The sequence below is a fragment of the Herpailurus yagouaroundi genome, unplaced genomic scaffold, assembly GCF_014898765.1.
Source record: "Herpailurus yagouaroundi ecotype Mexico unplaced genomic scaffold, PumYag 192, whole genome shotgun sequence".
In the NCBI taxonomy this organism is placed as follows: domain Eukaryota; kingdom Metazoa; phylum Chordata; class Mammalia; order Carnivora; family Felidae; genus Herpailurus; species Herpailurus yagouaroundi.
In genome coordinates, this window is record NW_024412423.1 from 12,886,323 (window position 1) to 12,901,153 (window position 14,831).

The window sequence follows — 14,831 nt, forward strand, 5'->3', positions numbered from 1 at the left end:
CTCTGTCCCAAAAATAAATAAACGTTGAAAAAAAAAAAAAAAAAAGCGTTTGCGTCCTTTGACTCAGCAATTGTTTCCGAAACGCTGACCCTACGAGAGTAACCGCGAAGTCATAAAACGATACAAACGCTTCACAAACATATACCATGCAGGGTGATACTTATCTCAGAGGCTGAAGGCAATGTAAATATCCATCCTTAGAGGAATTTGCATTAAATTTTGTGTGTCCGTGCCATAAAATGTTTTATATCGACGGAAAGAACGTCTTAGAAAGCGGTTTCATAACATCAGAAGTGCTTGTGGTTTAATGTTAAGATTAAAAGAGAAAGCAATATTCAAAAGCGTATTTACCAGATGATCTCAAATACATTTTTTTTTTTTAACGCATATTTAAAAAGCTAAGGAGGGGCGCCTGGATGGCTCAGTCAGTTGAGCATTTGACTCTTGATTTCAGCTCGGGTCGTGATCTCCTGGCTCCTGAGTTGCAGCGTCACGTCGGGCTCTGCGCTGACAGTCTGGAGCCTGCTCAGGATTCTCTCTCCCTCTCTCTCTGCCCCTCCCCCACTTGCGCGCACAAACACGCACGCGCTCTCGCTCTCTCTCAGAATAAATGGATAAACTTTTAAAAAGTAAAATAAAATAAACAAACAGCTAAGGAGTAAACCAGCAAATTAAAGTGGTTGCCTGAATAGTGAGATTAAAGATGATTTGGTTTTTCTTCTACCTTTTGGGTGTTTCCCCTCTGCGGGTGTCCTAAAATGACCAGGTATTCCTTTTATCACCAGAAAATTAAAACCCTACCGAGGGTATGAATGACTGAGGGGAAAAAGCAAACCCAATTATTTTGTTGCCCCTTTTTTTGGAGATGGGTCTAGGAAGAGCAAGATGGGAAGGTGAATTACAATACAATGTAATCACATTTTATAATGGCTTCCTCCCCGCCCCCCCCCCAAAAAAAAATCAGTGACAAAGTAGATTTGCAGAGCTATATTTCCCAGATTGTCTAGGCCAAACTTAATTTAAAAGTAACATATTCTTGACTAGAAAGCTACACTACACAGGTATCAAGACCATACCACTTTGTTCCGTGAATTTATTCAACATTCGACAAATATGTATGGCACACTTACTCTGTGCCAGGCGCTGGGGATCCAACAGTGAACAAAACAGATGGGATCTGTGGACTAAAGAAGCTTCCAGCTTAGTGGGGCAGAAAGGGATGGTTTGTATACATCAACCCAGCTGAAGCTGATTCAGTGACTCCTGCCAAAATCAAACGCTACCCTTATAAAGAATTTCCTATCGTTCTGTGCTTAAAAATAAAGACGCCAGTGACTACATCACATCTTACGCCCTCTTTCCAAAGAGTGCTGCGTGAAACACGTGGGCACTTTGGCACAGTGGAAATCCCGGACACCTAGGCAGGAGCAGCTGTGAAGAGTAAGGGGTCTCCAGGGCGCCTGGGTGGTTCAATGAGTTAAGTGTCCAACTTCGGCTCAGGTCATGATCTCGCGGTCCGGTCGGTGAGTTCGAGCCCCGCGTCGGGCTCTGTGCTGACAGCTCAGAGCCTGGAGCCTGCTTCGGAGTCTGTGTCTCCCTCTCTCTCTGTCTCTCTGTCTCTCTCTCTCTCCCTCCCTCTCAAAAATAAACATTAAAAAAAAAAGAGAGAGCAAGGGTCTCCAAGTCTTGCTGCCTTGCATAGAGAAATCCCATTCTAAATCTCCTTCATAAACATACAGATGATAACAGTGCACTTTGCATTCTGTTCTAAGGATTAAAGGAAATTATTATCTAGGAGGCATGTCTAGCACAACGCCTGGTACAAACACTCAACAAATCAATCCTTTCTCTCATCCATAAAATACACATTAAAGCAACGAAGAGTCAAAGACAACGATGCCAATGAAATAGGGGCTGGGGTAAGCAGGAGTGACTGCTGGTGGGATACAGGGATTCCTTGAGGTAATGAAATTGTTCGAAAATTAACTGTGGTGATGGTTGCGGGACTCCTTGATACATTCAAAATAAATAAATAAATAAATAAACCCGCTGAATTACCCACTTTAAATGGATGGATTGTATGCTGTGTGAATTAGATCTCAATCAAGTTGCTATAAACACTGTATGTAAAAAGTTAATGAAATACTCGCCATCAACATTCCCAGGGGGGCCAAAAAACGATTCTCTGCAACCAATGAGAGTATCTTCATTTTCATGATTAGAAAACAAACAGGCCTTCAGGGGCACCTGGGTGGCTCAGTCAGTTAAGCATCCGACTCTTGATTTCGGCTCAGGTCGTGATCTCGTGGTCTGGAGATCCGGGTGGAGTTTGCTTAAGATTCTCTCTCTCCCTCTCCCTCTGCCCCTCCCCCGTGCACTCCCTGTCTCTCAAAAAAAAAAAAAAAAACAACATAAAAAGAAAAAGAAAATATGTCTTCAGTTCAAAGTCACTATAGTATTAAGACTCAAGATTTTCTTACCAACTTCTTTATAGGGAAAAGCAAACCAAAGGAGGACAACACTATACACGCAAATCTTAGAAGACAGCTTCTTAAATCTTTTACTATGATACTCAAGTCCTAAGGGAAGTTCCATTTTACACACGTCTTACATTCTGTATTCACATCTACAAGTTTCGCTACCGTATCAACCAACCAAAGGTTAACAAAAGGCCTTTACGCGGGGAGTTTAAAACTGACTGCTTCATTACTTAACACGTAATGTCAACACCAAAATACACACACAAGTGACACAAAAAGAACAAATGTTTGGTCTGAAAACATGAAGCTGAATCCTAACAGCAGCTTATTTTTCACGCTGACAAGCGGTGATGTGACTGTGGTATTTCTTTCAAGCAAAATGTGCCATCACGCATCCCATCAGATGGTTGCCCCGTTACCTCATCAGGAAAGCATAAAACAGGTAGGTCCAGAGGAAAGGAAAGCCCAGGAAGACGGCCCAGGCAAGCCTTCCCTTGGTCCCTTCCTTATACTCCCCTTCATTCATAAATCTTTACAGAGTGCACAGTGCAAGCACCTGGCCCCCATGTTCAATTTCTGATTTTTTGGTGAAACTGGTAAACGCGAGTTTCTGTGATGTTAAAAAAAACCAAGTAACTTCGATGTGCATTGTAACTGTTTCTAATCTACATCCTTAGACCAAGCTCGTTTTTATTAGAAAAAAAGCTTTGCGCCACCGAACACAGAACGATCACATACCCAAGATGGTATGCGGCCCAGCAAACATACAGAGAGGGTTTGCCAGCTGGGTTGCCTTTCGCCTGTGAAAACAGGTGGGACTTGGGCACTCTGGAGGCCCATCCTGGAGCTGCTCGCCACCAAGGGTGACGAACGTCCGCTTTTTGTTGGCAACCACCACGGCAAGCGTGCCCAGCGGGGCGAGGATAAAATGTTGGCCAATACACAGAGCGGCACTGACTAGTAGTTCCTCCAGCCCTCCAACCCTCTGTTGAGTTCACGTTGAACAGCAAGGCCGGACGCTTTTTTTCCACTAGCTCAGTGACTAACCGGCTGGGCCCACCTGCGAAACTCACAGACCACAGGCTGGTTTACCTCCACTTAGCACATCACTGATAGAAGAAGGGCGTCCGTGAGCCATCTTCACGTTCCCCGTGGCTGCATAGCTCTTAATCCTCCCTGGTGTGGCAGGTAATGAAATGAGAAGCGAAAGTGGGCATCTGACTCGCCTTGTGAGTCAAAGCTGAATTTATAAAATCACTGGGAAATACCTCAATAAGTAGTAACATTTCACTCGGTGAAAAAAAAGTTAACGCACCAACCCCGTGCTCCAATACCGAAAACACAAAGCGAGCCGGGATTCGTATTTAATCTCTTCTCCAATCAAAATTGAAAAAGAAAGTCCCCAGCTCCAGGAACAAGTTTGGGCAGTCAATACCGCAGAATAGGAGTAACAACACCGTACGTCAGATCTGTCGTCAATTTATACAGGATCGTTTGCCTATTAAGGACTTAACTTGAAACCCCCCTGCTTCCCATGTAAGCACTATCCTCTTTGTGACTTTGGAGATGTGGGAGAAGCAGAAGAACTGAAGAGCATCTCTGGTGGTTTGAAGACAATCACTGACTTCCCCAACTGGTCACCTTTAAAACATTCATTCTTGGGGCGCCTGGGTGGCTCAGTCGGTAAGCGTCCGACTTCAGTTCAGGTCATGATCTCATGGTTCGTGAGTTCAAGCCCCGCGTCGGGCTCTGTGCCGACAGCTCACAGCCCGGAGCCTGCTTCAGATTCTGTGTCTCCCTCTCTCTCTGCTCCTCCCCCACTCACACTCCGTCTCTCTCTCAAAAATAAATAAACATCAAAAAAAAAAAATTTTAAACATTAATTCCCAAGACTGCTGTTCTTGGAAAACACACAGAACATCAGATGGAGAAACTCAAAGAACCATTCTTCCTTTTACACCAGATGCTAATAAGTCTTCTCTAAAAAAAAAACACACTTACTCACTTTAATAAGCTGCCAGTTGCATTTTCACTGTCCCCTCTGAAAGCTCCCAGCGATGCTGGGAGTCCAGTCTTTTATTTGCTGCTTTATTATTAACTTTCCTTTACTACTCTGGGTTTCTGAACTATTTCAAAAATGATTCAGCAGAAACCACACAGAAACGAAGGCGCCATTTCTGGCTCAGTGAAGAACCACGTAGGAAGGTCCACACCACCACATTAATAAATCAGGAAGAGTGGAACCAATCGGATGTTCATTACACCCCAAAACCTCTGTGAAGGCCAGGTTCGGGATCAAACGCCGGACCCCCTTTGTCATTAGCACAGGGGTGAAATGGTGATGTTCACCAGCCACACTACGGCATCTGGACAGACATTATCTACCCTGCAAGGTAAACAGGGGGAGGGTGCCTGTCCACTTCATCCCTGAGAAAATGAGGCAATAACACAGTGACTTCCTTAAAGGGAAAAGGTCAAGCAGCTTGCAAAGGGTGAGGACATCCCCTTTCCCCCGAGGCAGTGGTTCTCCATCCTGTTTGCACATTAGAATCCCCTGGGGAGTACTGGAAAAAAATACTCAGACAAAAAGCCCCACCAAGGCCAGGTCAGCAAACCAGAGCAAAGTGCCATCCCAGACCAAGCCTAGAAGTGGTGCCCGGGCGTGTGTGAATAGCTCTCCGGGTGGTTCAAAGGCACAGGGTTGAGAACCCCAGGCCTCTACCTCTAGATGCTTTAAAGGCCACAGTAAATGACAGTTGTAACAAGGAAACACAGCTGTGTAGCTGAACCAAGTATGTTCTCAGATAGGGCAAAAAAAAAAAAAAAAACAGGGAGGGAGAAAAAGTCCAATAAGAAATACGATTTAATAAAATTCCAAAGGAAAATGCGTTCATAAGAGCTAAAGAGCCAAGCTCAACAGGTAGGTATTTACACACCACATTTTTTCTGGTTTTATGTCCCCCACGCCCACCCCCACCCCCCAGAAGAGCAAATTTCCAAACAAATAACTATACACAGGCATGTGCGTCCCAAATGTCAGGAGTGAAACGCTAAGGAAATTCTTTCCAACATCTGAGAGTAATTTTGTACAATACCTCATTGCTCCTATGTGCTCACCTTAAAGAAGCAAGAGCAGAGTAAAATAACTAAACATCCAAATGCAGTAATAGTTTTTCTCTCCTATTAAGCACGCTCTGAAACCCACTAATTATTTCCAGAGGGAACTTCTCTCGTAACATGGTACTCCGGAGGACAATTTGGTTCTCAGGCAACCAGGACTCCATGTACTGGCGGTAACACTAAGGGGAAAGTCTGTGACTCAAAGAACCCTCCAGAAATGAGAGATTCCCAGCACAAGAAATAGTTATATTTAGTGGGGATTTCATAGTTCAGTCTTGCTCTTCCCCACTACCTTCCCAAAAACAAGAAAAAAATCGTAAGAACACTCAACGTCCCCCCAAAGACTGCAGACACGAGCTCTTAACACTTCTAGGATCTTCAATATAGATGCGCACGCGCGCACACACACACACACACACACACACACGCATACACACACCTATGAATGCACCTAACACATTAGGTTTGTTAAAAACACCACCAGGTACACAATAACCTCAAAATGAAGCTACAAGGGAAGAAATTTTTTTCAGCTCAATCTACAGGACATGAGTCCCAGGCAACTGACAGTTTCCTGCCTGTTTCCTAAGTGCTCAGTTTGCCTTCTGTTAATGAAACCCCCATTCTAGAAAACTAATGTGGCTTCCTTTCCCCTCTCCTTCTTCCCAAACCCATTCTCTTTTATCTCTGCCCAATAACCGGCTCCAAATGTGTTTGTTCTGTTTCTCTCTTTGTTTTTCCCCAAAGGGAAAAATTAATGGTCGAGTGGGTTTAATTTTTAAATTGGTCCAAGAGGTTTAAAGAGGCTGTACTGAGAAGAAGAAAAAAAAAAAAAAAAAAAAAAGCAAATGGAACTCTCTTGAAAATGGTTACACATTAAACACATATCTTACCGTCCAGGCTAAGGAGGGGTTTTTTTGTTTGTTTGCTTTGTTTTTTATTTTTGTTTTTTATTTTTTTATTTTTAAAAAAATTTTTTTTTCAACGTTTATTTATTTTTGGGACAGAGAGAGACAGAGCATGAACGGGGGAGGGGCAGAGAGAGAGGGAGACACAGAATCGGAAACAGGCTCCAGGCTCCGAGCCATCAGCCCAGAGCGTGACGCGGGGCTCAAACTCACGGACCACGAGATCGTGACCTGGCTGAAGTCGGACGCCCAACCGACTGAGCCACCCAGGCGCCCCATGTTTGCTTTGTTTTTTAAATAAGGAGAGTTCTTAAATTCTGTTGGAGATCTGAAGGTTAGTTTATTCAGCAAGAATAACTCTGTTCACTGCTCCAGCTCCTTCTTGTCACCACCATCAACATCCACACATTCCAAACCCTGGAAAATGTGAGGGAGTAACAAGAAGGCTGGGGCTGCAGAAGGTTCCATTTCCGTGTCCAAAAAGCACCTAAAGCTGCCAGCGTGCCCCATGGGGACGGAAGGCAACCTTGGGGACGGATGGGTCACAGCACACAGAAGCAGGTGCACAGACTCAGGAGACGGATTTCTCAGAGAACAGAGCACAACTGGGGAAGTGTACCTGCATCACCACCAAATAGAACTAATCAAAAAGAATAATCGTAATAATGAAACACCACAAAGCTCCTTGACCGTTTGCCCAGAGCTACTACAGGTTTTGAATACAATTGGCTTTTTTCTCAGTAACCTCATCTCCTCTTAGAAGCTAAGGTTCAAGTCAAAACCAAGCAGACTTCCAAGCCACGGGAAAAATAACCCGAGACTTACAGGCATGCCAGAAAGTTTGTGGCTAATTTTACAACACGCACCGCCCAGTGAGGTCACACTGCAGGAAGTCGGTCCTGTCGCACACAGGAATAAATAAAATAATGACAAGCAATAAGCCAACGGGCGCCAAGTCGTAGCTGAGAAATAAACGGGAGGTGGCACCTCACCCAAATGAGCGAGCGATTCAAGTCCAAGAAAAATCTTTCTTTCAAGTTTATGGAAATTGACCCTTAGCCTTTCCAAATCCTTTTCTGTTCCTGAATCCTCGGTACCTGGACTCATAATTTAACGACAACATTAGATTCGTGCGTCGCTTCCTTCTCTGTACTTTTCTCACCAACATACCAGTCGGACGCCCTTAGCCACCACTTTTCTAAGGAAAACCCGAGAAGACAGAGGGTGTGCAATGCAAAGAGAGGCAAGAGGAGAGGAGTTGCTCCCCACACAGAAGCCCTTGCCCAGAGAGGGTGTTTCAACAGGTAAGCAAGAGAGGAAAATTTTAATTCCAGCTCCTCCTAATCTGGTTACAGGGGGCCAAGGCTTCCCCGCTAAAAGTACAAAGAGGATGGGGCCCCAAAACACCAAGCGTTTCTAAAGCTAAAAGTAAATTTTAACTAGCACTTTCGGTTGAAAGAGAGAGAGCGAGCCCCTTCGTATCTGCTGCTTTCATTCACCTTCTCTGGTTCCTTCTTAAATAATTATTTTTCCCTACTGATGCTGTCTACGAAATTTTGTACCCGATTAAAAAATGTATCTTTCAGGACCTCGAAGATTTTTCTACAATTTTTGCTTTTCTTCCTTGAAACGGTGCGCGCTCTTTTCCGCCTTCTGACAATGACACTCACACCTGTCACCGGATATTCATTCTTCGTTGTTGTTCTCTGCTTTCGTTCCCTCGTGTGGTCCTATTTCTCAATTCTTTTCTCTCAACTACTTCCTCCCCGGCAATGATCTCCAATTATTCCCCCTTCCCATCCAGGCAGTCTCCTTGGCATATAGTTTTCCTTTGTCCCCTGGGAGTTTGAGCCCTCAATTTTTTTCCCCCTTGATACAGAGGGCCCTGAACAGTGACTCTGGGTCTCAGACCTTTCTGGTTACCCGCGTCTTTGCCCTTACTCCTTGTCCCATCTGTCCATGATACTGACACCGATCATCTCCCTTCTCCTTGACCAATCTAGCTTTGAGGCAAAGAAAAGGTTTCCCCTGTGTTCTTCACTCTCCTTTTGTTCCCCTGGGGCACATACCTTCCTCACCTTTTCTACTCTCATTCCCCAATGGAGCAACGCGGCTCTCTCCTTGGTATTTAGTTTTTAATGACCTGTTGGCCTCTACTAGCAATGACACGGGCCATCTGAAACACACCGTACCTGATGATCGTGTGCTATGAGATGTGGCCAACCAGAGTCTGGGTCCACGGTAGGTATGGTATATGCCACATTTATGTTTCTAACAGCAATGACAGACTAATCCTAATCCATTTCTCTTGTGACTATTGGATTATACTTGCCAGATGGCCTGCTGAGCTTAGGGGCAGGGAAGGTGCTATGTCCCCAGTCAAAGAAGAGAAATGACTGGTTCAACTCGGGCTGAAGCCTCTGACCTTGGGTTCGTTAGCCCGGAGCACCAAGCAGCCACAGCCATGTCATGGCCATGGCCCTTGGCTAAACGCAAGAACCCAAAGCAGCAGGTCAATTTAAACCTCAACAACTCAAGAACAACCACATCAAGACCGAGAGATCGGCTGGCACACCGAGAAGAAAGTGAACTTGAGATCAATCCGTCTTCCCCGTTCCCACGATCCCCCTCAGGGCAAAGGGTAACCCTCACCCCTGCTTCCCTGTCTTTCCGTACTGGCACTTGAAACGCAGGCCACTTTTAGGGCCACCTCATCCATCCTGAACGTCAAAGCCGCCTCGAACAGGAAAGAGAAACACGGTTCTGATTTCAACAAAAATCCACAGACAGTATCAAAACCACTTTTCTCTCCTCTCCGATCACCGCCAAACCAAGTCCCCTTACCGGTGGACGTAACGAAATACATCAGGGGGGAAATAGATAAAAGTAAAGTGTATTTACCTTCTTCTGTTTCATGCCACACGATCCCTTCCAAATTCACACTGGTCCCAGGTTCACAGGGCCCAAGACACTCTGGCTCTGTCACTACTCCAACTTCACATGTATTGACACCCACGGAACGAGTCCGAACCAAAAGCTGTTCAACCGGTGCTGCAATATTGGATGAAGATGGGGAAAAGTAGGAGGGCAGAATCTGAGGCGTGAGGCTGCTGGAAATCGGCGGTGGTGGTGCTGGCACTGTAAACAGGGGGTCAACCTGAAAGACAGACAGGCTTACTGCAGGGTGCTGCATTCTCCGAGCTCCTTATAATGCAATCTGTTTATATCACTTCTAGAACACATCACCATTCCAAATTCCATTTGCAAGCAGAACAGACTTCAGGGGTTTTCGTGGGGCCACCACGTAAAGGAGGAGAGAAATGAGCGTTTGAGGTGTTTCACGCCCGACAGGGCCAACCCTGGGGATCCTGCTTCCGGGATAGACAGGCAGGACTCCCAACGTCCTAAATTCACCGATGGAGAACCGTCAGCCTCAGTCGATGTGCGTGAACTCTGCTCTGCAAAATTAGGACTCTTGCCCCCTTGTGATGAAATCTTACGTTCAAAACTACAGTATTTTCCAAAGGAGAAGCTCCAATAAACGCCACAGAGGCATCACTGGGCACTTCAGCAGGGGAGATGGGCTAACATCGTCTCCAAAGTACTTTATAAACCGTAATGAATTAAATCACCACGAAAATACATTAACTGACTCTGCTGAATATGTAAAATACATAAACTTGATTATACACACTCAAACACATAAACTGGATATTATTAGCATGCATTAAGCATCGACTCCTAATTAAGTGTTCTACTGCAAAGTTTAGCAGAATTCACATACGTGGGGAAATAAAGGCCTGTGCCCAACGTCAGCAGAACCGGGAGTTTCTCCAATGCCACATGTCCTTTAGTGGTTCGACTTGGAAAGGTCCCTGATGAGTCTGACCAAGTCCCGGGATTCCACCCTCAAAATCCCAGGAAATAGACATGGCAGCCAAGATAAGAGCCTACGGTGCAATGCCATGTCCTTTGCACCCCTATCCTAGAGAGCAGGAAAGGAGATCTTGAACCATACAATATTCAGGAGCCTGGCCGTGACGAAAACCAAAGGCTATGCATGTACTAAGTAGGCACATCTCCAACCAACCCACTCTCTCATCAGACCCATTTCGATTACAGTTATGACCGGGACAGAACAGTTTTAGCCCTGCTGACGGGTGGTCAGATGTAGAAGAGCCCAATGCAAAGCCCATCTACACCACGACTCCAGATCGCTTGCCTGGGTCCTCAAGTTACACACAGGTATCACCTACCTATAAGGGAGGCCATCTTGCGTGCTTTATCAGCTGAGCTAACAAATCTTATGTGTGCAAATGACACACAGAAACTATTTCTGGTAAAAGGCCATCCTGGTCTGTAGTTCCTACATGCCCAATTAACCTTTGTAAGAAACCAACGCTTGGCTATTAGACGTGCTATTACATAGTCTTTGTTGTTTAAAACACACACACACACACGTACACACACAGAGTGCGTTTCAAGACAAGTTATAGGAGGAGGCGTGCTCCTGGTTGAACAGCTGAAGCAGTCATGTGTGTGGGCTCCTTGTTCATATGACTGTAGGAACTATTCCTACAGTTTGCCTTTCGCTAAAATGATCAAGTGACGTTCACTTGCCTGAATGATCCAAGATGCAATAGAACAGCCCTTCGCCCATCTGCATGCGAAAGAAACTTAATTTCCTGCTCTCCAAGCTGCCATAAAACTTCTTTTGCTCCACGCTTTTTATTGTTCTGCATTCTTGATCACAGAGCCCAAGAAAGAAAAGCATTTAACGGTCCCAAACCCCAGATCTTGTGATTTATGCTTCCGCGTAAATGCAGCTTAATGTGGATCAAAGTTCACACTGATAGTTCCTATTTTAACACTGAGCTGACAAATGAAGAAAGGGGTTCCAAGGGAGGAAATGCAGGGGTGGGGGGCATGCAAAAAATCCATTGCTACCTTGTCGTCTGTATTAAACTAAAACATTTAGAACCACTTTCCAGAATTTAAAAAGAAAAAAAAAAAAAAAAAAAGGCCAAGAAAAATTATAAACCGGCTACTGGGTTGTTGTTTTTTTTTTGCATGTTTACCCACAAATTCTTAATTTGTACAGTTAGTTGTAAAATGGGTTTAATGACTGCTACACACAGAAACTGAAAAGACAAAACAGAACGATACTCTCAAAATACTCTTTAGATCACGTGATTGACAGCCTACGTTAATTCCAAGAAAATACAGTTTCAATCGGAGAAACAAGAAAATAGAATGAAATGAAAGGAGGGAAGGCAGCTAGGAGAGCATGAATTCCCTTTGGGAGATCAGGATACAATGAGGCAAAGCCTGCAATACAAAGTTTTAAGGACAGGGCATGTTGGATGCTAGTATTTTGGCTCTAACTCTGACGATAATTAGCATGTGACTTTGGAGAGTCACTTAACCTCACTAAGGACCATTTTCCTCACAACTGGAAAATGCATCCTCCAGCCGCCTACTGATAACAAATCCTATTACAATAGAATTCCTGGGCTAAATCCCCATTTCAGTGTAACTCCAACTACGAATATATCTGCACACAGGTACACACACACATGAACCTACTCCTTGGGATATGTAAGTGACTCCAAAGATCAAATTTCTAAAGAATCTAGAAGACTTGAGGGGAGAGGCAATGGTATCCTGGGCCTACGAGCAACTTAAGGTTTTTATTTCCATTCACACAATCCAAGGGCAGTGAACAAAGCTTAGTTGATAGCCATTTATCGAGCAGACCTCGGAACCCCGTCCCCAAGGCTTCCAGTGAGAAGCTAAGGTTCGGAGAGTCTGACTATAAACATGAACTTAATCATCAACAGTCCCCCAATACAAGACCACACCCCAGTGGTCTAATGGCTTCCATTAGAAGCCCCTCTTCCCCAGAGGTCACCAACCACAGAGGAGGGTAAGGAATCACAGCCACTCCCAGAGGTGTTTTACACTGGGAGGTATGCTACTTTTTCAAACATCACAAATTTTCACAAACACAAAAACTCAGGGACAAGTATGAATGTCTACTATCTCTTAAAATAATAACGAGATAACGTACGGGGCTCGGCCAGCGATTCCTCGTGGCATCAACTGACAGGGCTTAGGCCTTGCAGTGACCAGCTGAGTTTGCCTTTGCAGCCCTCCCCTGAGACAATCACAGAATGTCTGCCCCTAGAAGACCACGTAGCCAGCCTCCTCATTCTAGAGAGAAACTTGGCCTATATTTGCACAAAGGCAATAAGTAAGGTACCTCTGGGGGCAGCCCAAGTGAAAATAAAACAGCATCCTATAAGCAGTAGGAGTTCAAGTACACACACGAGGAGCCAAGAGAGAGGTGGAAGGGAAATAACTCAGTGTCTGAGGGCGCCTGGGTGGCTCAGTCGGTTAAGCATCCAACTTTGGCTCAGGTCCCGATCTCGGGGTTCCTGGGTTCAAACCCCGCGTCAGGCTCTGTGCTGACAGCTCAGAGCCTGGAGCCTGCTTCGGATTCCGTGTCTCCCTCTCTCTCTCTGCCCCTCCCCGCTTATGCTCTCTCTCTCTCTCTCACCGTCTCTCAAAAATAAATAAATATTTTAAAAATAATAATAAAATAAACAAGACAGTGTACAGAGTCGCTAATTCTTTCCGCCAGCGAATGCCCCCAGTAAGGGATGCCCCCTACAAAAGGTTTCAGTTCTCTTGTGAGTCTTACAGTATCTAAAACAAAGCCACATGCACCATGTGTAAAGCAGGATCTGGAAGGATTTTCAGCAGTGTTTTTACCTCCTACCAAAGATCAACTCCACTGCGCTGATTTCCAGGTCCCTGATCCATAGACGGAACCGTACCTTCTTCAACCAATGAGGCTCGTGAAGACAGAGAGAAGCAATGGTCCCTAGGAGAAGCCCCTCCAAGAGGCATACACTTGGACGTGGTAGTGGCGGCCCTCAGGTTGCGGTAGGTTCAAATCCCTACCTCCCTGTTACTCGCTGTGGGGGACCCCTGAGCAAATAACCTGGCTACTCAGAGGCCCAACGTCTGCATCTCAGAAATCGGAGGAAGAATAACAGTTACGCCCACAGGGTCACAGTGAAGACTCAGGGAGATGATTCACATAAAGTGAAGGCTCAGCAAAGTGCTTAGCTCAGTAAATGCTGGCTTGGAAAAAGAGAAAGAAAAAAAAAAAAAAAGTCCCTGGTCTGATATTACAGTTCTCTAACCCTGCATGCAACCTTACAAAGCTCCTTTTTATATCCTACTATATTTAACATAAATCTATAATCCCCTCCAAATGCATGGTTAAGTGCGGTTACAGTGTGTTAAAAGTATAAGAAAAAGGGCTTAACCCTGAGAAGCTCAGCCTGGGGGAAAATACTGCTCCTTTCATACGTTGGCATCTGGCAGCAGTCGGCCCAGCCTAATCGCCCCCCAATTTTACAGATCTTGATGAGCCCTAGACCTCTACAAAATCTCCTACTAATCTCTAGCCACACCTCTTTTTCATGTGCTGCCGCTCCCCCAAAAGTCGTCCCTGAGTCATCACAACTTGATCACATAGCCCCCCAATAAATAACGCCTACACACCCGCTACGTGCCAGGCACCCCGCGCAGGCTGCTAGCAGGACGAGAGCAGGTGCAACCCGAATGGGTCCGTGCTGTCCTGGGCTTACTGCCTAATCAGCAGGACTGTGCCACTCATCATCAAATACTCACGCAAGTACAGCAAAATTCCACCTGTAATTGCAGAACCACAATCAAGGGGCCGTCCATAGAACCTGAGCGCAAAACATAGCATGTAGTGAAAGGCAAGGCAGTGCAGGGATCAGTCTTCAGAGCTCGAATCCCACCTCCTTCCGTTACATAACCTTTAGGCAAAGTCACCTGATCTCTCTGGGACTCAATGGCTTCATCTGTAAAATGGAAATAACCCGTGCCTAAAGGGACTACTACATGAGCCCAAACAACCCTAGTCCAGGTCTGGGTATGGAGCAGCGCTCAATAAATAAGAGCTGTCGCCACGGCCAATATTATCATCATTATTGCAAATATAATTGAGATCTGAACTAAAAAAGAAATCAATGTAGGATTTGCTACATTCAAAGACAACTCACCGGAGGCAATTATGAATACCCTTTGCAGGGGGAAGGTACTCTACAATAGTACTAATCAGATGTTCCAGGTAAAAGTCACTGGGGAATTATTAGTCTAATAATACTAACAGGCAGGAGAAAAGACCAGAATAGAGAACTGGCCAGCATTAGCAATGGTTCCTTTGTCACAGCTCTATTCTGTCTTCTTGATGGGACACTGATGTAACCTATTAGAGCCCAAA

General features: G+C 45.1%; 1 protein-coding gene across 2 annotated transcripts in view; it reads right to left on the minus strand.

The window, feature by feature from the left end:
- Window positions 1-14,831, minus strand: part of ZNF608 (zinc finger protein 608) — a 129,745-nt gene that overhangs the window by 61,547 nt on the left and 53,367 nt on the right. For both annotated transcript variants that reach the window (XM_040444353.1, XM_040444352.1), the window contains exon 3: window positions 9,410-9,665. In XM_040444353.1, the coding sequence (XP_040300287.1) occupies window positions 9,410-9,665 (256 nt within the window). The remainder of the gene's footprint in view (window positions 1-9,409; window positions 9,666-14,831) is intronic.